Source organism: Calidris pugnax, unplaced genomic scaffold (assembly GCF_001431845.1).
Source record: "Calidris pugnax isolate Ruff unplaced genomic scaffold, ASM143184v1 scaffold20, whole genome shotgun sequence".
Lineage (NCBI taxonomy): Eukaryota > Metazoa > Chordata > Aves > Charadriiformes > Scolopacidae > Calidris > Calidris pugnax.
The window spans coordinates 21,742,988-21,767,005 of record NW_015094510.1 but is presented as its reverse complement, the minus strand read 5'-3'; the positions used below and the strand labels follow the sequence as shown (position 1 = coordinate 21,767,005).

The 24,018-nt window shown below is 36.1% G+C and overlaps 1 protein-coding gene across 4 annotated transcripts in view; it reads left to right on the top strand.

The window, feature by feature from the left end:
- The first annotated feature begins 693 nt into the window (after positions 1–693).
- PDS5B (PDS5 cohesin associated factor B) overlaps positions 694–24,018 on the top strand; it is an 88,943-nt gene continuing 65,618 nt past the window's right edge. For 3 of the 4 annotated variants that reach the window (XM_014965994.1, XM_014965993.1, XM_014965992.1), the window contains exons 1-7: positions 701–820; positions 4,147–4,350; positions 8,067–8,153; positions 8,240–8,337; positions 9,444–9,570; positions 16,508–16,588; positions 18,678–18,818. In XM_014965994.1, the coding sequence (XP_014821480.1) occupies positions 713–820; positions 4,147–4,350; positions 8,067–8,153; positions 8,240–8,337; positions 9,444–9,570; positions 16,508–16,588; positions 18,678–18,818 (846 nt within the window). In that variant the 5' untranslated portion in view covers positions 701–712. Of the gene's footprint in view, positions 821–4,146; positions 4,351–8,066; positions 8,154–8,239; positions 8,338–9,443; positions 9,571–16,507; positions 16,589–18,677; positions 18,819–24,018 lie in introns of all 4 variants that reach the window. The other variant, XM_014965991.1, reaches the window with a different exon arrangement.

Sequence of the window (24,018 nt, the reverse complement as noted above, 5' to 3'; positions counted from 1 at the left end):
GCATCAGTTTAAAAGGACTGAGAAACCAAGTAACTGAGTTGCTTTCATAGTTGAATTTTGGAAGAAGATACTGTTGCTGATCTGCAGTCTTTTACTTACAAACTTGGCTTTATGACATAGAGGAAAGACTTCCATTTGGTCTGCTCTGTTCCTTTCTCTGCTTCGTTCTCTATCTGCTGCTTGTCTGGTAGTATTGGCAAATTAAAATTAGTGATATGTAACAGTTCAGCAGCACTGCTGTTTAGACTTCTGGGGAAATTGTGCTCTATTTAATCATTTGGAAGATGCAAAGTTCACTTCAGATGTCTGCTCTCAAGAGTCTGACACCTAAGCGGGTTAGCATTTGTTATTACTGATTTGTTATTACCGTAACAGTTCATACAATAGGATAAGAACACTCTTGGTTTCATCTCCACATGTGAAGATCAAATACACTCAGGAATGAGGGGATTTAGTTTTTCTGTTGTCTGCTCCTTGAATGTATTACTGTCGTATAGGACAAAGTACCTGAATGTCAACCATTGCTGTCTGTCACAATATAGATTACTGAAAACAATAAAAATCTTTTGTCCAATTTTTTTCTTTGTATGGGTTTTGTCTATATTTCTGGTTGAATTTTGTTTGCAAAAAATGGGACATGTAAGGTAAACATAAACTAGCTAAACTACATTGACTTCTTGATTTCTTTCCACAGTTTTAAAATCGTGAAATCATGGCTCATTCAAAGACGAGAGCCAACGATGGAAAAATCACGTACCCTCCAGGAGTCAAAGAAATCTCTGATAAAATATCTAAAGAAGAGATGGTGAGAAGACTAAAGGTTAGTAAGCAAGTAACTTTGCAGAATGAAGTGTCTTGTATACGGTATTCAATGATCCTATTACTGTATTTTCTATCTGAAGGATTTTTTTTCTTTTGGGCTTTACCTTTTCTATGCTCAGAGGAGGAACTTGTTGGCCACTTTTTTGCAGTGACTTGTCCAAAACCATTTAAATATATTTTAAAAAAATCACAAAGGGAAATAAGCTATATTAATTTCAGATGCTTCTTAAACTTCTCCTAGACTAAGTCAGTACTCTTGAGAGAAGTAAATACTGGAAAACAGAGAGAGTCATAATTTTAGAAATAATATGGATGTGTCAGAATACACTCCTTTTATGCATTTGTACGCTTTGAGTTGATTAATAAAACCCACTTTTAATCTCATTATTTTAGCCTGTATCATAATGGAAGTGTTTGATTATACTACGTATATCTGTCTCCTGAATTTCTTGACCACTTTGTTTCGCCTTACTCTACAGGAATGTTGGAAAGATTTGAGGGATAATTATATTATTACATTTTTTTTGTCTGTCCATGTACTCTCACAAAAAAGCAGGCCTCTTAGTATTGTGCAGAAGGAATGCTTCCAATTTGGGTTTGCCCTGTGAAACAGGAGAGAACAGATGTGGGAGAAGAACCTTAAGTATTCTAACAGCTGGAAGAGCCTAATTTGGGGTTTGTTTTCTTAAGAAGTAGTTTTAAGTCAGTTGGAACTGCTGGTAAATGAACAAAACCCAGTAAACCTCACAAACTCCTTCTCCCTTCTCCCAGTAACCTGTCTGTGCTTTGGGAACTGGGCTGAGAGGCTTTAGTCTGTGTAGTGCAGGCTCTGATATTGAACAGAAGACATTTATAACTTTATATAATAGAGTGACTCCTAACAGAAGAAATTTGTTAGCACTTGAGTATTTTTTTTCAGCTTGTGAAAATGCGTACAGTTCTCTACTGATACCTTTTCTCCTATAGTTACATTCAGTTTTTGGCCTTGAATGTCTAGTCCCTTCTTTTCTGTCATCTTGACCTGTCTTGCAGGAGAAGCGTAAGTTGCAGGATGCCCTGTATTTCTTGTCAGCTGTTGATTCTGGCTGTGCATTCATTGGTACGCAGGCGGGGAGAACACCACATGGTGTTTCTTTTATGAGGATTGGATGATCTAGGATACACTGCAAGTGTATAGACCTGCAGTATAAATGCAGTTTCAGGGTGCTAAAGAACAGTAGTTGATAAATAAGTGAACTAATAGCCTCTTCATATCCCTGACTGCCAAATTCATATAAGTATTATGGAAGAAGCACTTTTCTGTGGATTTGATTTTAATTTTCACAAGTAGATAGTCTGTTCTTCGTTAATGACAATATATTTATATAAATGCAAATTATTGGGAAATGTGAGAATAAAATGGAAAATATGCGCAGTGAATTTATATATTAGCATAACTGACCTCTTTAATTTTATGCGTTTCTGATCCATGCCACCTCCAAATTAGAGTAGATTTGGAAAGGAGATAGAAACTAAATGGTTGGAGTTATGCACTAGTGCTGGAGACAGCAAGGTGATCAACATTTGGAAATGACGAATAGTGTGAGAAGAGCGTTTTTTCCACAGTTCCTCTTTGTACACAAGAGCCAAGACATCATCTAATGAGAAATATTAATTTTAGATCAGCAGTCTAATAACATACTTTTCTGTAAGTTATATAACTAAATTCTAAAGCTTATTACTGTAGAAAGATGTAGGGCCCAGAAAAATGGAATAGGCTTAGAAGTAAGGGCCGTATTTGGAAGATGAGGCTCCAGGAGTATTAATCATGGTTGTCTGGGTGTGATTTCAAGCTCAGGAATCCTCTATGCTACTGGAAGCTGGAAAGGTATGTTAGGAAAACTTCTTTGGTTTTCCTTCAGCACTGTGACAGATAGCTTTGGCGACAAGATGACTGATTTTGTTTTCCTGACCAGTATGGAAGTCATGTTGTCAGAAACTGAAGGTTCTTTTCTAGAGTAGAGAAAAAAACCCACTTCGCTTCTGTGGAAGTAAAAACAATGCTGTGTTTTAAATTAATAGTGTGTAAGGGCACCAGTGCACTTCAAATGGTTCATCTTGTGTCTGAGTGGAGAAGACTTTCTTTTTCTCTCAACAGAAATTAGATATGTGCATAAGCTACTATTCTTCTGTGCCTTTTAGAAAAGGACTGTAATATGCTTGAAAACTTTATAGCTGCTGTCATCCTAATATCGAAAGCAGGATTTGTTACTACCTGACCATTTACAATAAATCTTGAAGGGGTGGGTGGGAATGAAATACAACAAACTATAGCAAAGTAAAACAATTTGTAGTGTTGTAGATTGGGATTTTTTTATTTTTGTTTTGGGGTTTATTTTTTTTGTTTCTGTTTTTGAGGAAGTTAACTGACATCATTATTCTTGAAAAATATCTCTTCCTGCGCTGGTGAAATAGATTGGAGTTTTGACTTTAATTCTTGGGATTGTGTAACTAAGCCTTTATTACCATTTTGTAAATTTTAACAAGAGTTGAACTCCTTAAAGTAACTCTGCCTTCTGTAATTCAAATAAGAAATTGGAACAAAGCATAATTACTTTGTTTTGTCAATAGATTTTTCTCCTTCAAACAATTTGTTAAATATACGAATTTTCACCAACTAGCAGTTACTAATTATGGTTTTTCTTGCTTTTGTTCTATTGAGGGTGTAAAATACTTGGTGTCAGAGACTTTTCTTTTTTTCTTTTTCTTCTGTGACTTTAGTGTACTGGATCCTAATAACACTAATGGGCATTTTAGTCCTGCTGGACAACATGTGCAGGCTTCTGGATTGCACTGGATTTATATGTGCTTCTGCTGAAAGTGTGCATTCAATTTCTGGGCAGCACAGGGGTAAAATTGTCCTCAGAGCAGTAGTAGAGAAAAATCTGAAATGGAAAGAGAATAGAGGGAGAGTAAATTGTAACCCTAAATACGTTATTTAAAATATTTATTTCTCCCTAAAGTTTTGCCGTTTTCTAAATTTTTCAGTGAATGCTGTTGTATGTTTTTGAATTGGCCAACTGGATTATATGGTTTCTCAACAAGGTATGTGAAGTATTACAGCCAGAACTCTGCTGAGACTGTGTGTTGGGACAGCTGATAGAGGACTTGACTAGGTCCTTCCTGTACCCTGAAAAATAAGACCCTGGTTATTCAAATATGTACTACTGCATTGCTAATTATGCTTCTGATAGAAGTTGCACAAACCCAGGAAAGGACCTTTCAGTAAGGAATCTGTTACACACAGCACTTCATTTTATGTACTGATGTCTTCTCTCTTTTTAGATGGTTGTGAAAACTTTCATGGATATGGACCAGGACTCTGAAGAAGAAAAGGAGCTGTACCTAAATCTTGCTTTACATCTTGCTTCAGATTTTTTCCTCAAACATCCTGATAAGGATGTACGTTTGTTGGTAGCGTGTTGTCTTGCTGATATTTTCAGAATTTATGCCCCTGAAGCTCCGTACACTTCACCGGACAAACTAAAGGTAAAATGGATTAATATCTTTTTCCATACCACATTTAATGATTGATAAACTTTTTTTTCCTGCCTTTATTTTTGGTTCAGCCGAAGTAATCCAAGGTTTTAACTTGATTCTGGAATAGGAGTGTTTGATCAGATCAAATATTCATCAGATAAAGTGATATATAGTACATATTTTAATAACTTCTGGAGTTTGGATTTATATTGAAAATAAATATTGTTATTGGTACTTGCAGATAGTGGTCTGTTACTTCAGAAATATTGATGTGTCATAATCTTTTGCAAGACAGCTAATTCCGTCATTGGGAAAATACTCCTGCTGTTGCCAATAAAACTACCAAGAGATTATTACTGTATTTTTATGGATAAAGGCTCTATTAAAACAAATAAAAAGCTTTTTTTTTTTTTGTACAGAGGATAATAATTTCTTATGTGAATTGGAAAATTCTGCAATTACAAAAATCACTGATCCCACTAGATGGAGATGGTTGATAGAGAAATGCCAGGTTTGAAAAGGCAGCATGTATCTGACCCATTTGTTTCAAAAAAATAAAATTATAGTTTGTTTTGTCTGTCTTTTTGACTGTTTTTAACTTAACAGTAATAAGTTAGTAATCTAACTTCCTTTCTAACTTCCAAAATCCAGCTACTTTCCTTACACAGTCTGAACCTAGAGTGATGAACCCAGTCTTACAGAAAAATCTTGCAGGGGAAAGTAACATTGAAAAATGTGTACTTTTTTTTTTTTTTTTTCTTGATTTAAGAGTGTGTGCGGGCTTTTTTATTTTAGTTTGGTGTTTGTTCTTTTTTTCCACGGTAGCATAAAAGATGTTTGTAGTGGGAGGTATATCTGTTATCGCTCAAGAAGAAATTACTCAATTTCTGATCTAGTGGTTGCACCAGAAGTGCGTCACAAACAGGGCAAACAGTACACTTTCAACTGTAGTACATCATTTGTTACCGGACATACTGGAGAGATACCTAGGGATTTCTGTTAGCTGTATGTTCTTAATTCTGAATTGTTGCACCTCTGATTACACACTATCTAGTTACCTTACTTATTGATTACACCATCTTCAACTGGCGACAAACATTAGCTTTCTTTACTGTGCTGTATTTAAGTCTGGTTCTGAGGCATCCCAATTTCTACTTCAGTTTTGAGTATACGTTTTCCTTTGTTAGCCTTTGTGGCTTTTTTCCTCTCTTTCTGAGTTGGGCTAGCAAATTATAGTATTCCTCCTTGCAGAATTTGGTCTATCAAATGGTACCAAGTTAAAAATTTTTATAGTATATAATACTGGGAAGTTTATGTTACTTGATCTAATACTTGCAGCGTAAGCATGCTACTGCTGCTTGGCTAGAGCTTTGAACGGACTAGGAACTTCGCTATCACCATTCAATTCTGTAATATGTGCAAATTGCAGAATTCAGCTGCTTAATGCAGATTTCAAAACACATTTTGAGAAATAAAGTAAGGACAAATAATAGAGACCTTTGCCTAAGGCTATTGAGGTTGGTTTTTCTAAACCCGTTTCCACTGAACACAACTTTTGTGGTTGCAGGAAAAGCTCCGATACAAATGTTGAAGAGTTCCCTTTATGACAAAGAGGTAAGAGGAAGAATGCTTCCTCTTGGGTTATATCTTGGCACTGTTTTTACCCAGCATTTATTATCATATCCATACTGCAGCTTTGAGTCTGTTGTCGTATGTTTAGCACCAAAGTTAAGGACAGTGAAAGGAAGTGCTGAAAAGGGCAATTGCTTGAGAGAAGAAATCTTAAATATTTTTTGTCCTTGCTTCATACTCTTTGGGTCTCTTTGTAACTTACGCATCGTGCAAGTGAGATACTGAGAGAAGGGATCAGAATTTCAGGTTTCCCTCTTTTATGTGTATCATCAGTATAAATCTTACATTCCTTGCTGAGTGTTGAAAGAGTTTCATCAACAGAGATGGAAAATGCCATGAGTAGGCTAAAAGCAGAACTGGAGCAGGATCGAGGGAGGTGATTCTGCCCCTCTGCTCTCATGATACCCCACCTGGAGTACTGCATCCAGCTCTGGGGGCCCCAGCATAATAAAGACATGGACCTGTTGGAGTGAGTCCAGAGAAGGGCCATGAAGATGATCAGAGAGCTGGAGTGCCTCTCCTATGAAGACAGACTGAGAGAGTTGGGGTTATTCAGCTTGGAGAAGAGAAGGCTTTTATTGCAGCCTTCCAGTACCTAAAGGGGGCCTGCAGGAAAGACGGGGAGGGACCCTTTATCAGGGAGTGTTGTAATAGGACAAGTGGTAATGGTTTTAAATTGAAAGAGGGGAGATTTAGATTAGATATCAGGAAGAAATCCTTTACTGTGAGGGTGGTGAGACACTGGAACAGGTTGCCCAGAGAACTTGTGGATGCTCCATCCCTGGAGGTGTTCAAGGCCAGGCTGGATGGGGCTTTAAGCAACCTGGTCTAGTTGGAGGTGTTCCTGCCCATGGCAGGGGGGTTGGAACTGGATGATCTTTTCCACCCAAATCATTACATAATTGCTCTTCTGGGATCAGGAAACTTCTAACTTAAGTCCCCCCACAGTCTGGGGAAAGCCTAGAACACTAGTTATTAAGGGGGCGATTCTTCAGATTGGCTTTTGTCCGTGGACTGAATGCTCTTTAGTGACATCCAAAGGCAATTAGGTGTGTCCTTTGAGCTGTGTCTTTTGGTTTAATTTCAACTGAAGTGTTGAGTTTGTGTGCTCTAACTGATCTGAAGTGTGAGTCAAACAGTGATTCTTCTGGTCATCCTTACTTAACACTTCAAGACAATCTTCATCCAATGTTATATAAAAGCTTTCTAGACTATTTTTAAGATAGGGTTTATTTCAGGGTTAACTGCAAGACTTTATTATTGGAACTTTTTACCTTTTGGAATTTATTTGATTTATACCTAGGCTGTTAGATGAAATATTATGCAGTTGAGGTTGTGAACACTGTTTCTGGTGATATGTACTTCTGAATGTTTTGAGTTAATGTAGTAGTTAAGAATTTCTGGCTGTTAATTTTCTGAATGTAGAAAGCATTTGCAATAGACACCTTCCTCTGTGTTTCCATTCTCTTTGTAATCAACTGGTTGTTCCTTATAACCTGCTTGAATTTATTTTGCGTGAGACTTTTTCGTGAAGAAGTGTTGCGATGCTGAAAGTTGGTGAAGGAGGAGAAACTTCGTTTATTGTTTTTATTGCAAGAAATGTGGTCTGTGTCAGTAGCATGATAACGGAGAAGTGCACAAACAATACAGTGTGGACATGTAATATACTCTTAGGAAAGCTGCAGTTGCCTACTGCTTTTTTTCCCCTTCTGTTGAAACCTGTTGTGGTATAAAGTAAAAATGTAAAATTCTTTGTCCTTCTGAATAGTCTTTTGATTTCTGTGGGATGTCAGCCAGTTGCAGCTCTGTTTGTGAAGTTGAGTATTTTTCTTTAGAAAAGAGAATCTTTGGCTTCCTTAGAAAAAGGTTACTTTCTCAACCCTTTAAAGAAACATGGAGCATTTTAAAATTACTCTTTGACATTCTCTGTGATGCTTTTGTAGATCTTCTTCCTTTGGACATTGAAATAGTATGTCTGTCACTGCTGCATATTTTGTAGTGATGAATAATACTAGTAACTTAAATGGATAATTATTTCAATTTTGAAAGTTTCATTGCAATTGATTAAATAACTGTTGCTTCTTTCTTCTCAGGATATATTTATGTTCATAACAAGGCAACTTAAAGGTTTAGAAGATACAAAAAGCCCCCAGTTTAATCGTTATTTTTATTTGCTTGAGGTAAGCTTCATAACTTATTTCACAATAACTGTTAAATATAGGTTTTCAACTTGTATTAACTACTTTTTTTTTTCTGTTCAACACAGAACATTGCTTGGGTCAAGTCTTATAACATATGCTTTGAATTAGAAGACAGCAATGAGATTTTTACACAGTTGTACAGAACGCTGTTTTCAGTAATAAAGTAAGTATTGGTAGCCCCAATTATAATACATTACGGAATAGTTGAGTTCAGATGTTTCTAACCAAGGTATTCAATCTTTTGGGTTACTTTTGCATCAACAAATTTAGTTTTGTAATTCAGTTTAACTAAAGGTAGCAGCATAAATAGAATAGGCTGTTGATTTTGTCTGTTTTAATTAAACAAGACACTGCAAGTCGTCTTTCTTTCTAAGAAACTTATTTTGATTGTCTTTTATTGTGTCTATTTCATTCTGTTCTTGAAATGTAATGGTGCAATATACAATTCTAAGGGATTTGCAGGATTATTGCTATAAAAATGTGAGTCAGAAAATAATGAATGCTGGAAGGTACTGCTAGAGGTTGTGTAGTCTGCCCCTCTTGCTCAGACCTAGTCAGCTAGAGCAGATTGCCCAGGACTGTAGCCAGTTGGACTTCAAGCATCTCCAGGGATGGAGACTCCATGGCCTCTCCAGGCAGCCCTCTAGTGCTCAAGCACCCTTACCATTTAAACAACTTTTTAAATGTATGTCCTGTATTTCACCTTGTGCCCATCCCCTCTTGTCCTGTCACTGGACACCACTGAGAAGAGTCTCGCCCTGTCTTCTTTACTCCCAAAATCAGGTATTTAAATATAATGATAAGTTCCTGTCTAAGCCATTTCTTCTCAAGGATAAAAAAAGGTTACACATCTCTCAGCCTCTTCTGCTGCTCCTGTAATCATCCCTTAATCATCTTTGTGGCCCTTTGCTGGACTGACTCTGGGATGTCTGGGATGTCTGCATATCTCTTGTGCTGGGTAGCCTAGAACTGTACGCAGCACTCCAGATGAAGTCTCTAGTATTGAGTAGAGGGGAGGGATGTTCTAATACATTATCTTTTCATGATGGGGACAGATACAGTCCTCTTACTCTTTTACTGCAATCGTAGATGAAGAGAGCATGAGATTCAAGAACACTTGCAAAGTGGTATATGCAACTATGTTTTGACTTCTAAGAAAACTTGTGATTATGATATTCCTTGTTGTTTGGTATCACCACAGGGAGTACTCTGAATGGAAGTTGTACTTTATATGGATAGTAGACTAAGAATTCTTGTTTTTAATTTCAGCAACGGTCATAACCAAAAAGTACACATGCACATGGTTGATCTAATGAGCTCTATCATTTGTGAGGGAGATACTGTGTCGCAGGAACTTTTGGATACAGTGTTAGTTAATCTAGTGCCAGCACATAAGGTAAGACTTAATATGACTTAATTATTATTTTTTTTTTGTAATCATGGTTTGTTGAATTTCTGTGTGCAGGTATTTAGATTTCATTGAGAGAATAGCTGTAGCAAATGTATTACTATTACTTGGATCTTTTTTAACAAACAAATCACTTTTAATAGCCAGAAAAATTCAGTAGAGTTTTATTGCTTTGGTTCACTTACAATCAGTAGTTAGTATCAGTGGTCATATTAATCTAAAATCTTTAATGTTATATTAATTTATACACAGAATAATTTTTGTATATATATACAGTTAATACCAGTAGAACTTAATATAAATGATACAAGTATCCTTTGGAAAAATTTTAATTAGTGTAATGCTGTATCAACAATTCAGGCTCATGTGCTGCCAAAGTGGGAGGGAGAAAGTCATGACTGCTGATTTGTAGCTGGCTCTGTTGTGTTTCAGAAATGTTGGCTTGGTGTTATTGAAAGCGCACTGATTTCTTTTTGATGCAGCCGTAGAATGCCCCATGTTTGGAAATGATGCTCTCTGAGCCCAAGTGATGACTGTCTTTCCTTAACAAAAAATCTTTTGTCAAGAAAAAGAGTCCTACTCATGAACTGAGGAAAAATTTCAAAGTGTGCATATATTGTAACACTTAAATATTTAAAAAGCAAGGAAGCCTGGCTTCGTTGTTCATAAAACTAGCTGGGTCCTCATGGAATCTCTTAGGCTGCAGTGTAGAAGGTGACTTGGAAGTTGTATATGGCAAAAAAAGGATTCTGGGAAATTATCTGGGAACTGTGTACTTATCTGGAATTTGGACAGTTCTGGCTGTCATCTGACAGCTTTTTTTTTTTTGGTGGTTTTATTTTGAAGTGTGTTCAGGAAAGGGCTAACTTAGTAGATGTGCGATACTCTAAAGAACAGTGAGTAGCAAAACATAGTGTGCCTTATCACAAGCTATCAATTTCAGTAAATAACACAAATTATTTTTCTATTGACAGTGAAGAACTAAATGCCTAGTATAGCATTAGCCTTTTTGGTTTGGTTTTTTTACTGGAAATGTTTTAGTACTAGGAGTCTAGTACTTTTGTGCCAGGGTAAAATTCAGATTTATGAAATAAAGCCTTGGAATACAAGAAAAAAAGCAAGACTAAGCAAAATACTTGAATCTTTATTTTGTAGGTGGTTAAGCATATGTTGTTTCATTGTGTCACCTGTGTTCAGCTTGATTTGATGGTACTGGTTTTATGATTCATGTTTAATAAACTGATTTTGGGTTGAAGAATTTGCATCCTGTTAGATTGGCATTAGCATTGAACAATTCTGTTTTATAGTGGATTTAAAGTTACCAACTGAACATTTTAATAGCGTAAAGTATTTGAGGTTTTGCATTTTATTCTGCTTCTGTTTTAATCAAACTGGCTCTTTGAATAGGATGTCAGTTTATAGATTGCTTTCTAATTGAAATAGTTACATAACTTTGGACCATATTCCAAGTACTTTAGGCTTTGTTTAAATTTTTTTAACCTTTTTTGTACTAATGGAAAGAAGCTTCTAATGTTATTCTTTTTAATTTCAATATCTTCATATTGTGTTTATTTAAAATGTTGGTGCTTCCATCATAATCTAACCACTTTCTGTGCTTTCTTTCATGTTGGAAAAGTGCAGTGAATTTAGACTGAGAATTTTGCTTCTTATTTCAAAACTATAAGGGGGTTAAGGAGAACTATATCTTAGACATTAAGCTGTACAGACTGTGGGAAAGGGAAATTGAAAAATCAGACTGGCCACCAAATATGGCTTAACGTGTTAATGTAATGGTGAATAGGGAATCCTTACCTAGTCAGATTCGTTGGGGATCAAAAGAATATTTTGATGGAGTAGAAGGAACATAGATGTGTTACTAGATCAGGTTTCAAAATAATCTGATTGAGAGATTGTTGTAGATATGACAACTATGTTTGTCGCAAGTGACGCAGGCAAGAGGTGTATTTTTAATACAGCCAGAAGGAAGGTTGTGCTCATGAGAATGTGGAGTGTCCCTGTGAATGTATTCTAGAAAATAGTGGTACTGTGACTTTTGGTGTATAAACAGTTGTATTGAGTAACACTAGGTAGAACACTTGAAGAGTATAATCTGTATAATTTATCAAAGGAGCAGTCTCTAAGTGTTCCTTTGGGAACAGAAGGTTCAAACGGCTCCTTTAGTTTTGGATCCCAGATGCTAAGGGCTAATGGCCGACACTCAAAATTACAGATTGATGCAAAAAACTGTATGAGTATTTTAAAGAGTTGTAGTAACTTGTTGAACAATTTACCAAAGGTTAATTTGATGCTGTTACTTCTCACAGTGAAGGTCAGTATTTTTCAGATGTCAGATATGGCCCATAGTCCTGAGTAGTAAGTCTAATAAGCAATGGTGCCAGCAGGACAGCTACAAAAACTCAGGCATAAGGAGCATATACTGGGAACATGACATATTATCAAACGCCTGTCTACCATAATTAGTAGTCACTGAAGTAGTCTAAGCTGCTCACTTCAGTTTGTTATCCATCTTACTTGGCCAGAATAAAACCGATATTGATGCAAACCTGAATAAAAGTGGCTGATGCTAATATCACAAACCAGGTATGTCAGAGTGTGCACAGCCTTGCTTGAGTAGTGCAGCAGGTATCAGATAATTCAATAAAAAAGTAAACTTAACGTGTCTGATCATGTGCTCAACTTTTAATTTCTTTGATGTTTAATTATTTTTTCCTTTTGTGACTTTGCTTTTCTTCTTTTCTATGAACTCTACTGAAATGCTTTTGCTAGATAATCTTATCTTAATATGATCATTAAGAGGGTGTTAAATAAATAGTGAACTAAACCCAGAAAAGACCAGAAGCAAGGGAGAGGTAGTAGGTAGTCAATATGAAAAGGGAAGAAAAATTAATAGTTTTCCTTTCCCTTTTAGTTGTTTGTTTTTTTTTTTTTAGATTATAAAGCCTTTATGGCAGCACCTGTAGACAATTTTGTGTTTGTGCAGTGTGTTAGAAAGCAAATTGTACTTTATTTCCTTGAGTGTTTGCCAGTCTTCCATTTGCAGCCTTCGGAAAGCTACAGGGAATCCCACACTGCATATCCTGCGTGCTTTACATGCTTATCTTTTTGAAAAAGTGATATTGACAATTAAATTCCTAACTTTCTCTACTAGGAACTTGCTTAATAATTAGCGTTATCTATCTTGGCAATACTTCAGCTGAGCTTTTTCTTTGTCAGCCACCCTTAAAAATCTGTTTCCCTGCCCCAGCAGAACTAGGGAATCTGTTTTGTCAAGTGATCTTGGATACAAATTCTGCTGTTGTGCTATTGATAGTAAGAATGAAATTGAAGACCCTTTTCAAATACCAAGAAAATAATATGTTAAAATGTAAAATTTTTAAGAGTGCTTACTCTAGATACAGACTTAAAATTTAATTTTACTCCTAAAATTATAAAGTTAAGGACTGGATTGACTCTAGGTAGCCAGCCTTTTTGAAGAAAAAATAAGGGACATGCATTGTTTTCTGCTGGGTTTTTTGTTTTTCTTTTTGTTTTTTTTTTTTCTTCTTTTGAAGGATGAGTACAAATTATTTCACTCTTAATTTCTTTGAGCTGTGTTAAATTGGGAGGCAACTGGAAAAGTTAACAGAAAAACTTCAGTGGGTATGCGTTTGCGTCATTGCCAACCCCATTGCAGCACTTCATCTGATTTTTTAGCTCTGTGGCGAACCGTCCTGGAGAGCATTGTCTGTTTATACACAAAAATGTCTATGCTCTGCTGTTAGAGAGTTTGCCACTGCTGCTTGCTTCTGCAGTAGAAGTTTGTCAAACATCTAGAGAACAGGAACTATGAAAAATAAGTTGGCAAAATTCTTAATGTCTTGCAGAAGTGTAAAAAGTTTGAAATGCTAGAAATATATACACAAAAAATCATGTTAGGAATTGAGACAAAGGAGAGAACTTGTGGTTGATGAATATTGTCTGTCTTCAAATACTACTGCTGAAGGCCTACTAAGCATAAAAAGAGTATTCCCGGTTTATTAACATTCTTTTCTGAAAGAAAACTGGAGGGGTTTTTTGGGAAAAGGGCAGCATCCTGTAAGTCTGTTTTAGAAGCTAAATGTAACTTCTCAATTACCTTGCAGAAGGTCTGTCTTCTGCCTTTTCATGGTTTCTTTGGTGGTTTGTCCTTATCAATCAATACTTAGTTCTGCTTTTTCCTTCAAAATGTAGTAATTACTAATGATTACTTTAGGTAGTGTTACCAGCTGATGGCTTAGTTACTACCCAATTCAGGACTCTCGGAAGCTTATCCCCACTGGGTGCTTACATGCTCTTAGCAGCATCCTGATTAAGATGATTGTTCCCATCAGTGAGGGCTTTCTGAAGTCATTAAAAGATCTTGAAATACATGTCAATCTTTTCTTCTTTTTTCCTAAATATATAAAAAGATTGAAGAGAAGATAATGATACAAGAGTTTATCTAAACACAGAGAAGAAATTTGCTAAATTAAGTCGTAGTCTTATAAAATTTCTCCTTCAGGCAATGTTTAAAGTGTCTTTGTGGCTATTAAATTAGTCAGAAAGATAGGCTTGACATTTTGTAGAAAATATTTGAACCTATTTGGTGGTGGCCTGGGTTGCTCCTGTTTTCATTTCAACTCAGGCATTGCCTTTTTTTCTTGTTTCTACTTTTATCCTCAAGCTGGAAAAGGGCGAAAAAAAATTTCTCCCGTGCTTTTAAGACTTTTTTGCATGGTTATTTTCAGAAAATTTGACATCTGGACACTTGAGGGCCCTGGCTATTGGCACAACTAAATCAGATGCGTGAAGCATGAAGATAATAGCTCACCTTCCAAAGCCAGTTGTGACATAGACTCTTTTTTCTCTTTGCAGCTTTTTTGGATAGTGAATTATAATGTGAATATGTTACTTGATGTTGCAAATAGCTACTTCTAGCATTTATCTCGGCAAGCATTAGGGTGTTGGGAGATCTTTTGCCTGCCTGTAGTAGCTTAATTATGAAAGATCTCTGGTCTTTCAGACTTCCTTTCCTAAGGCTATGTGTGAGAATTTATGTTTAATTTTTTAAACTTTAGTTATTACTAGTTGTGTAGATGAATTATGACAACTTTCTAAAAATGAACTGCTGTGTGAAAGATACAAGCTGAAACTGTAATTAATGTGAATCAAAACAGATTTGCCTGTTGGAACTCTGCTGTGCCGTTCAGGCTTGTTTTATACGCAAATCAGATCTTGCTCATGATCTAGAGTTGAAAGGTGTTTTCTTTGTTTTGGTGGAAGTGAACTGTGGAAGTCAAGAGCAAGACCTGCAAATGGCATACATTCCTTGCTAGGGTTATTTGTGCCTTTTACTTCCTGAACAGTCACAGCTCTAGCTAAATAATAGAAAACAAATGCTACAGGTGATAATGTGCTTTGCTTTTTTTTTTTTTTTTAATTATTGCTATTAACCATAAAGAGCAATCTGGCCTGCCAGAACCTTCTCTTTTTCTGGGACATGGAACAACTGTACAATTTTTTAAAAAGACTGCCAGTGTCGACCATTGTATCTTGATTAGATAAGGGAAAAGGAAATTACAAGCATGTAAGCATTCGAGTATCTTTCCAGAGTTGGGATTTTTATTCACCTTCTGCATTGGCTCTGAGTAAAAAAGATACTTCAGGCATGAATCTTGATAGTCTTTTTGACGTCAGTCACCTGACTTAAATCTATCAGTAGGCAAGTCACAGACTTCCGTTGTTTTATGTTAACAGAGATTGTTAATCTGTTTCCACTTTTTCTAGAAGCCTGTGGTTTTACACAATACTGTCCACCTCTTTGCAAATCTTTTTATTTAGATAGCATAATGAGAAGCAAACACAAGATGCATTGCTGCACCCAGGGTATTTCTTTGCCTGCATGTGCTTGTTTTTTTGTATATATCTCATCCTTTTATGGATGAGATGTATGTAAATAAAACCCAAACAACAACAAACCAACTACAAACTGCCCCTTTATACTGTTGTCCTGTAAATGGAATAGGCTGGATTTTTTAAGTTGCAAAGACGAAGCAAAATTGAGGAACTATACTTTTACAGAGATTTTACCTATTAAAAGACTACATCTTTTTTGGTATTGAAGAGTTTTCCTTCATTCTTTTACGTGTTAATCAAGTTGGCAGAGGATGTCTTGAGTTGCATTTTCTTCTGAAACTTTTTGAAAAAATAATTGTGATATAGAAATTGGAGAAAGGACCTAACAGCTAAAGGTGGAGAATGTATTCTGGAAAAGGAAGGAAATAATGACAAACCAATAACCCAAGTAGACAAATAGAGCTATATGAATGCTGTGGGTGGTGATTTTTTTATTTTTATATTAGTGTTTCATTAGTTTGTATTCTTTAGCCTCTTTTTTGCTCATGGACTGAAATTCTGATGTGTGTGTTTAGGTTTTTTTGCTTTGCTATGTCAGTCAAACACACTGAGAGTATCTTGGGATGATACTATGGAGAGACTGTGATGGTGGTTCATGGTTCACAGGTGGATGCTTGATGCAAGGACAGAATTGTACTTTCTGCCACAACCCTGTTCAGAGTCTTGCTGTAAATGCTTTGGTGTTGCTTTATACCACTTTCCTGTTTTTTGGGAAGCTGATAAGGAACAGCTGGAATAGCTGAGTTGGATGGGAAACTGAAAAGTAAGCCCTGATTTGTCATGAAAGATTTTTCTCTGTAGTATTGGTGGAGACTACAAAGCTCTGTTCGGAGTAGGTTTCTTTTTACTGTATTATCTTTACTACTGAAATTATAAAAGGAACTGGCTATTTCTTGAATGCTTTTACCGGTGTGTGGTAGCTTGTAAATTCTTGTGTTTATTTTTAAGATTAATGCATAATTACATTTTTTTCTGTTTCTTTTCCCCCCAGAACTTAAACAAGCAAGCCTATGATTTGGCAAAGGCTTTACTAAAGAGGACAGCGCAAGCAATTGAACCATACATTACTAATGTGAGTTAAGACTGCAAACAAATATGGAAATCAATACAATTTTTAAATGAGCTGTATTATAAAAAGAATGGATTGCATATAGTCAAATAGGGCTGTAAAATAACTTTTTACAAACTCTCAATTGTTTTTTGAGAGAATTGTTATATTAATGAACTTTAATCCTTAATGTGGCTGGAAGACCAAATGTACTTACATATTTTTCTGATAAAAATATATAAACATGTTGTTCCAGTGGCAAAATTCTTTTTCTAGTGATGAGATGAGAATATTTAGAAGCTAGGATAAGTTAAGATAGACCAGAATTTTAATGCTGTTGTCACATGGAAAAAAAAAGAGGAAACAGAATCTAAGAATAGATTGTAAGGAAAGAAACCCAGTGAGTGGATCAAGGGTTGTAGCCAAATTGAGCATAGACATCATAGACATTGCAAGAGAAGAGAGATGAGAGGAAGTAAAGGTCAGACAGGAGTATGCTCTAAATTCAGCTGCACAATAGAAAAAATATATTACACTTTTTTTAAAAGTAGTTAAGGATTTAGCAGGTCTCGTGGCAGCTATCCAAAACCTCAAGAGCTTGAAAACAATCGAAAATTTTAAATGTTTTTGGTCGCTTTCAAACTTGTAATGCTTGTGATACTTGGAAAATGGGTACCTTCTAAGATTTTAAAAAAAAAAAAAATCTTCAGTGAAAATTCTTACTCCAAACCTGTTAGTCAAACCTGCTGTTTGGGAAGGTATTGCTACATGGGAATGTGTTTATAATGTTAATCTGTGAGGGGTTAGATTACAAACTGGGTGACGTTTTGTGGGTTTTAAGGAAGTCTGTACAATAAGAATCTTCCCCTTATGGAAAATATGTACATGCAGTCTTCTGTTCTTGGTTTCCCACAAGTGGATAAAATTACGCCATCTGGTTTCTTTGTTTTGGAAGTTACTTTCCTTCTTAAAATATATTAAAGACACAGTAGGAGTTAGTTGCCTAACCAGGAATATATCCATTCCACACAACTCTGTATCCAGAAAAGGAAAACTTTTCTGCATGACAGTATGGAGTCTTTAACTTCTAATGAAATGTGCTTATCTGTTATTTTCTAGTCATTATTACTAAAACAAGTTTTTCTATTGTATCACTTCTTGGGGTTCACTTTATAACCTTAAAAACTAGTACTTTTCATGTTTTTAGTTTCTTTACTGGTATGATTAAAATTGTCAGGTGCAGCAGGTCGTGATGTTCATCTGTCCCAAGTTTGGGAACAGAAAACTGAAGTGCCAGTTAAGTGTATTCTGTTGCATTAGTGGCTGATGCAAATAGTATCATTTTGTTTAGCCGCACTTGTGTGGTTTTTTAATGCAAAGAGAATAATTTTCCAAATTATGTGCCCCCCCCTTACAAGTAGGGGGTAGTATACTCCTATTTAGTTAATTCTTACCCATCGATTATAAGAGGATATAGTTGAAAGTAGTGTGGAATTAAAATTCGATATTAGAAAATATTTTCTTTATTGAGAGGTGTGAAGTTTCACTCAAACCTGTCAAGTTTACCAAGAAAGAATAATTGCTTTACAGCTGCATTATGCTGCTTGTAAATAAAAATTCTGAACAGTAGTTATTAATTCCTGTGCTTTTACTTAAAAATCCTTAACCTGCCAACTGTGTGGTGTAGTAATTAGCCAGTTGTTTCAACCTTGTTTTGACTATAAGCAGTAGAATGCTTAAAAGTCATTGTTTTCAATAGTGAAATAACTCTAAATATATAGTCACATCACAAAAAGATCCAATGTGCTGGAACTCCTCTAAAGTTGTGGTTTTTTAAATTATTTGTAGGCCTGCTGTGGTAAACTAAACACCACTTGTTATGTGTTTTCCTTTATGTGTAATATTGAATACAGCACAATGATATTTTAAGGTTTCTACTACAGAATCCTGATCTATGTGTGCCCTCTGCATCCTTTCCTCCTCCCCTTTTTTTTTAAATAGTGATGAAATAAATGTTGTAAGATTAAAAGGTAGATTTAGTGGTAGACAAGCATGGGATTTAGAAGAGTGTATATTTACTCCTCTTATTAACATACTCTGTTTTATTTTCCAGTTTTTCAATCAGGTCCTCATGCTTGGTAAAACATCAATTAGTGACCTGTCAGAGCACGTGTTTGACTTGATTCTGGAGTTATACAATATTGACAGTCACCTCTTGCTTTCTGTTCTACCGCAGCTTGAATTTAAGCTTAAGGTAAACACTTCTTATGCTTTGTATTTGAAATGTGTGTGCTTTGACTATTAATATGATTTTTTTAATGACAAGTTCATCAAATTATTTGGCATATAATACTAATACTTTATCCTGCTTTGTAAAGCATATAATCTTTCCATAGTTCAAAGGAAAACCCATAAAAGCCTCAAGAAGAGTAATTTAACTTCAAGTATATGAACTTACAGTGCGTATGTTTGAGTTTTGGTTGGGGTTTGTTGTTTTTCTTTTTTGGCTTGTATATTTCAAGAAATAATGTAACTTTTTTGACTGGAGAATCTGACTTCTTTTGTTCCTTTTGTTTACTGTAGTATTTATTGTTAAGGGCTTTAATAAGTTGAAAGTTCTTGTGCTGCTAGCTCTGCAGAGAAACTGCATCTGTTCAGAATAGTGAACTTTGGCAGGGAAAAGTTGGAAGCTGATGTACTGACAATTTTTATCCAAATAGAAGGTGTGGGAAAGGTGGAAATGGAGCATTGAGCTGTATTAATATGTCTTGTTGTCATTGCTACAGTGGCTTTTATGAGTTTTCAGGCTTATTTCTTATGACTGAAGGATAGTTGGTGCTAGCTATCTATTTTAATAGGTATTTTTCTTCTTGACTTTCTGCCATTTCAGAGTGTTTCCATCACTTGGAGAAATTCACTATAACAGATGGTACTCCCTTTATTCTGCACCACTTTTATTCTGTTTGTCATTCCACAGGGTTTTTGTGGAAGTGGGGAATTTGATTAGTTTTATATTACTAAGTTTGAAAGTGATCTGTTACTAGACTTGAGGGCTAATGTGCAGTGGGCAACTTTTTAAAACTTGCATGAATTTTATTGTCGAGGACAGACTTTAGGTTTGTGGAACCTCTGACCTGTTCTCATTGCAATATTTATTATATTAGTGGCTTGTTCATGCCTATTATTTTTTACTAATGCTGCTAGGCAGGCACACTGCACTTGTTGGATGAGTTGTTTTTTAATGATTATCTTTCCATTCACTTTTCCAAAAGAAGTAGGGCTCAATTTACCGCTTGCTGTCTGTCTTTAAAAGTAGACTTTTTTTCAGCCTTTGATTCCTTTTCTTACAGATGGCAAACAATTATTGTTCTCACTCCAGTAAAAACAGTGCTTCTGCAGCTGAAGCTGTTATTAAAGAGATTTAATCTTAACTGCTGCCACATCCTTTTTTTTTTTTCATAGCCATAATTGCAGTAACCTTTCCATCTTTAGGTCCATTTAAAACTGCAGGTTCTTAAGTTGTCTTCCTGCTCCTTCATTGACTCCTATATTCAACTATTTCAATACAAACTTCTTTTTTGTATCCTATTTTACCGATGATATCAGCAAGTTTAGTAGCCCAGCACTGTCAGTCTTTTCTCACACGTAGCCCAAGGTCTTCTGGTCTCTCCCTTCAACTGGATGATTTCAGCTCTAATAATTTCCATGTTTTCTTTGTACCTCATACTTTATAACACCTTTTTTCATGTTTGCATTTCTATTCTTTATTTAGTATGCTCTCTTTAGTTGATCACAGAATCACGGTATGGTATAGGGTTGGAAGAGACCTCATGATGAACATGTATTTTGTTGCTTTTTGTCTCCTTGATCCCTACTGTAGCTTTTTCTTTGTGATCTAGACCCTTGATGGTAAGGTGTTTCACCTTTGAGGTTTGTAAGATCCAGTTTAACAATGTTTCAAATAGACATTTTAATAATTACTTTTTAATAATTACATTCTTACTGCTCTTATTCCTTGTTGTCTTGTTGAATGTGGTACAGTTTGTGGCTATTCTGAGAGCATGGTACCGCTTCTCTTTGAATCACCTTGTTGCTTCAGGTGTGGAGTTTTGATGCCTTAAGTTATAAGGACAAACAAGACATGCCTATTGGCTGTCAAATGTAGTTTGACCCATCTTTTAATGGAAAAAGCCATCTATTTGAAGCAGGGTAATTCTGATTTAAGAATGAGATGCTCAAACAGGTTTCCCAGGGAAGTTGTGGATGCACCATCATGGAGGTGTTCAAGGTCAGGTTAGATGGGACTTTGAGCATCCTGACCTAGTGAAAGATGTCTCTGCCAATGGCAGGGGAGTTGGACTAGACGTTTTTTAAAGGATTCTTCCAACTCAAACCACTTTATGGTTCTAAATGAGTTGAGAGGTCTGTAAGATCTTTCTGTGGTTGAAAGGGTATTTTGAAGACGAACATTCTGAAATACTAATGAAATATGGCCAGCCTATGGTTTTTCTGAGATCAACACAAGTTCATTCTTTATGCAGACCTGCCAGGGATGATTAAATACTTTCCACTCAAACAATACCTGTGGCTTTATTCTAAAGAGCAGCAGCTGGTGTCAAGCAATTTAAATTCATGTCCAGGTAAATTGGAGTGTGATTTCAATGAAACTCAGAGTGCTTATGGTAGAAGGCAGCTAATGTTTTGTACTGGACAGCAGTATCCCTGTTAGCTTGACGAAGCCCTGGATCAGGGTAGGTGGTAAAAAAGAAAAAATTATGCTTGGCAGCCCATATTGACATATGGGAGAGATGTCTTTTTTGAATAAAGGTCGATTAAAGTTAATGAAACAATAGCAACAAACTTCATTGAGTTCTGCATATTATTGAGAGCTTGCCTACATGGCTTTGTCTTTTCTGGATTACGTAGTATTGCATCTTTATCCATACCCATAATTTGAGCCTTTTGAGCTCACTCACTGTGGAGACTCTAATAGGTATTTAAGTTTGTAGAGTATATTTAGCTCAAATGCCTCAATCACAGGGATGTCCCTTTTTTGTTCTATGAGATTGTCTGATACAGCTCTTGAATATGCAAGTGTGATAGTAGAAGTCAAATGCTAGGGGCAGATAATCAAATAATGCTCGTTGGCGTGGTGGGACAGTGACTCATAAAGCTGCTTTGCTGCTAAAGAGGTTTGTATTGCTCTTAAAGCAGACGATGTTGAAGGAAAGCTGTGGTTGCCTCAACTGTTGAGTTGTCAGTTTTGAGGAGTGAAGATGTGTCAGAATGATCTCATCATGCATGCACTGAACACATGGAAATGGACATATGATCTGTGCTTTTCAAAGATAAATTGGGTAATTGCTCTCTGTTTTTGAAAACATGCGTTTTCTTTATAATTGGCTTCAAAAGTAGTGATTAAAAAAAAATTTGGCCAGATGGAGTAGACTCATGGCAGGCTTCTGAGCAAGACATCCAGTGTTCTGGCTCACTTGAAAGCTGATGCTTTAAAAAATATTTTCAGGTGCAAACTTGGCAAGTTCTGCATGAATTTGAACAGAACCGAGTATTTTTGATAATTTCAATGAAATTTAATTTACAAGAAGTAAATCAGTTTCTTAAAGCATTTTCTTATGTTTTGCTGTAGTTTGAGCCATTTTTATCCAAGAGCTGTCTTTTTAAATTCTTGTCTAAATTGTCTTGTCTAAAAATTGTTTTAAATTCTCATCTAAAAAGTCTTTTTGCCGGCAGAGAATGATAAATGGTTACTTTTATACAGATGTTAAACAATTTTAAAATTTTTTTACTGGTCGTATCGTATAAAGCCTGAAGAACAATGAAGGTCAGCTCACAATTTTAAAATTTTTTTACTGGTCGTATCATATAAAGCCTGAAGAACAATGAAGAGGGCCCAGGACTTGAAAAAAAATTGGGAAATAAGAATTAGGCCTCCATATAAAAAAGGACTGATGTAACATGGCATTTCCAAATGCAAACTGTATAGAACTTGATTGCTGACAACCTGAAAAAAAATTCTTCACTTTTTTGGATGTCATTTGGCAACAAAGTGGGAAACTTAGTCAAAGAAAAGAAGACAGGAATTCCTGCGAGAATTATAATACAGTTAAAGATTTTTAAGAATCATCCTTGAGAAACTCCCATCTGTGTGTTCTAAGGGTGTATGTAGTTTTCCTGTTACTGAGTGCGTAAAGAGAAATACAGTTTAGTTCATTGTTCCTTCCTTTTTACTTGAGATGCGTCAGGGAGACAGATGATGTGGTTCTGGAGCCATGTGCTTACTGACAAATCCTGTTTGGTGAATGGGATGATGTGGTTCTGGAGCCATGTGCTTACTGCCAAATGAGTCCGTTTTTGCTGAGGGGAGCCTTTCCAGCCGTGATTCCTCTACCCAAAGCAAAATCCTTGTTCACATCATAGAATCATAGAATGGTTTGGGTTGGAAGGGACCTCAAAGATCGAGTTCCAACCCCCCTGCCATGGGCAGGGACACCTCCCACTAGAGCAGGTTGCTCAAGGCCACATCCAGCCTGGCCTTAATTTAGAATAACATCACTGAGGCTGAGAAGTATACCAGCTGAGAAGTATACCACCACCACAATGTCCTCTGGAGCAACTCGAAATCTTGAGTTGAATATTTATCTGCCTGCATCAAGGTCTTTTAGTATTTCTATGCTGCCAGCCTCTTTGGTTCCATGCAGACATTGCTCCTGTGATTCTTCCATTTTCTTGTTTGGCACTGCAGGGAGTTCTTTCACTACACTTTACCCAAGGACAGTAGATGCCAGAGACTGAAGTGTCACACCAGCCACCTTACTCTTACCTTAACATTAATTTCTGGAGCTTAGTGAGCTAATGCTACCGCTGCTAAGCATTATCAGCTTGTTAAGAGCATGCTGCAGAACTGGTGCATGTTTCTGTCAGAGAATGTGGAAGTATGGTGCTGTTTATGGACATGCTGTGCTATCAAGTCTTCTGGACTCTCTTGAGTCTGGCTTATCTAAGTTGATGGTCTCTGATTGTCTTGTGTGACAGACAAAACCATTATCAGGTGCCAATGGAGATTATCTGTATGACATTTTGGTGCTGTCCTCTTGGTCATCTCTGCATAAGAGAGAGCTTAAAAGTACCTCTCTGGTATGGTGTAAATGGTGTATTTCATTTCCACTTAGTACTTGGAAAACAAGGTCTGGTAATTATTTGGGTCGAGTTGTTTGTTTCTAATGCAAAGATTCATAGATAGAATGCAGTGCATGGTGTTAATAGTGGCCATACTGGAAAAACTCTCATTTGATCTTGGAATATGCGCTTCAGTAATGCTGGTGGACATACCCCTTCTTGCTTAAGAAGGGCTCTTTGCTGGTTTTTTGGAGGACTGTGTGGTTGATGGACAACTCAGCAATCATTTAAATTCACAGAATTTGCAGAAACTCGAT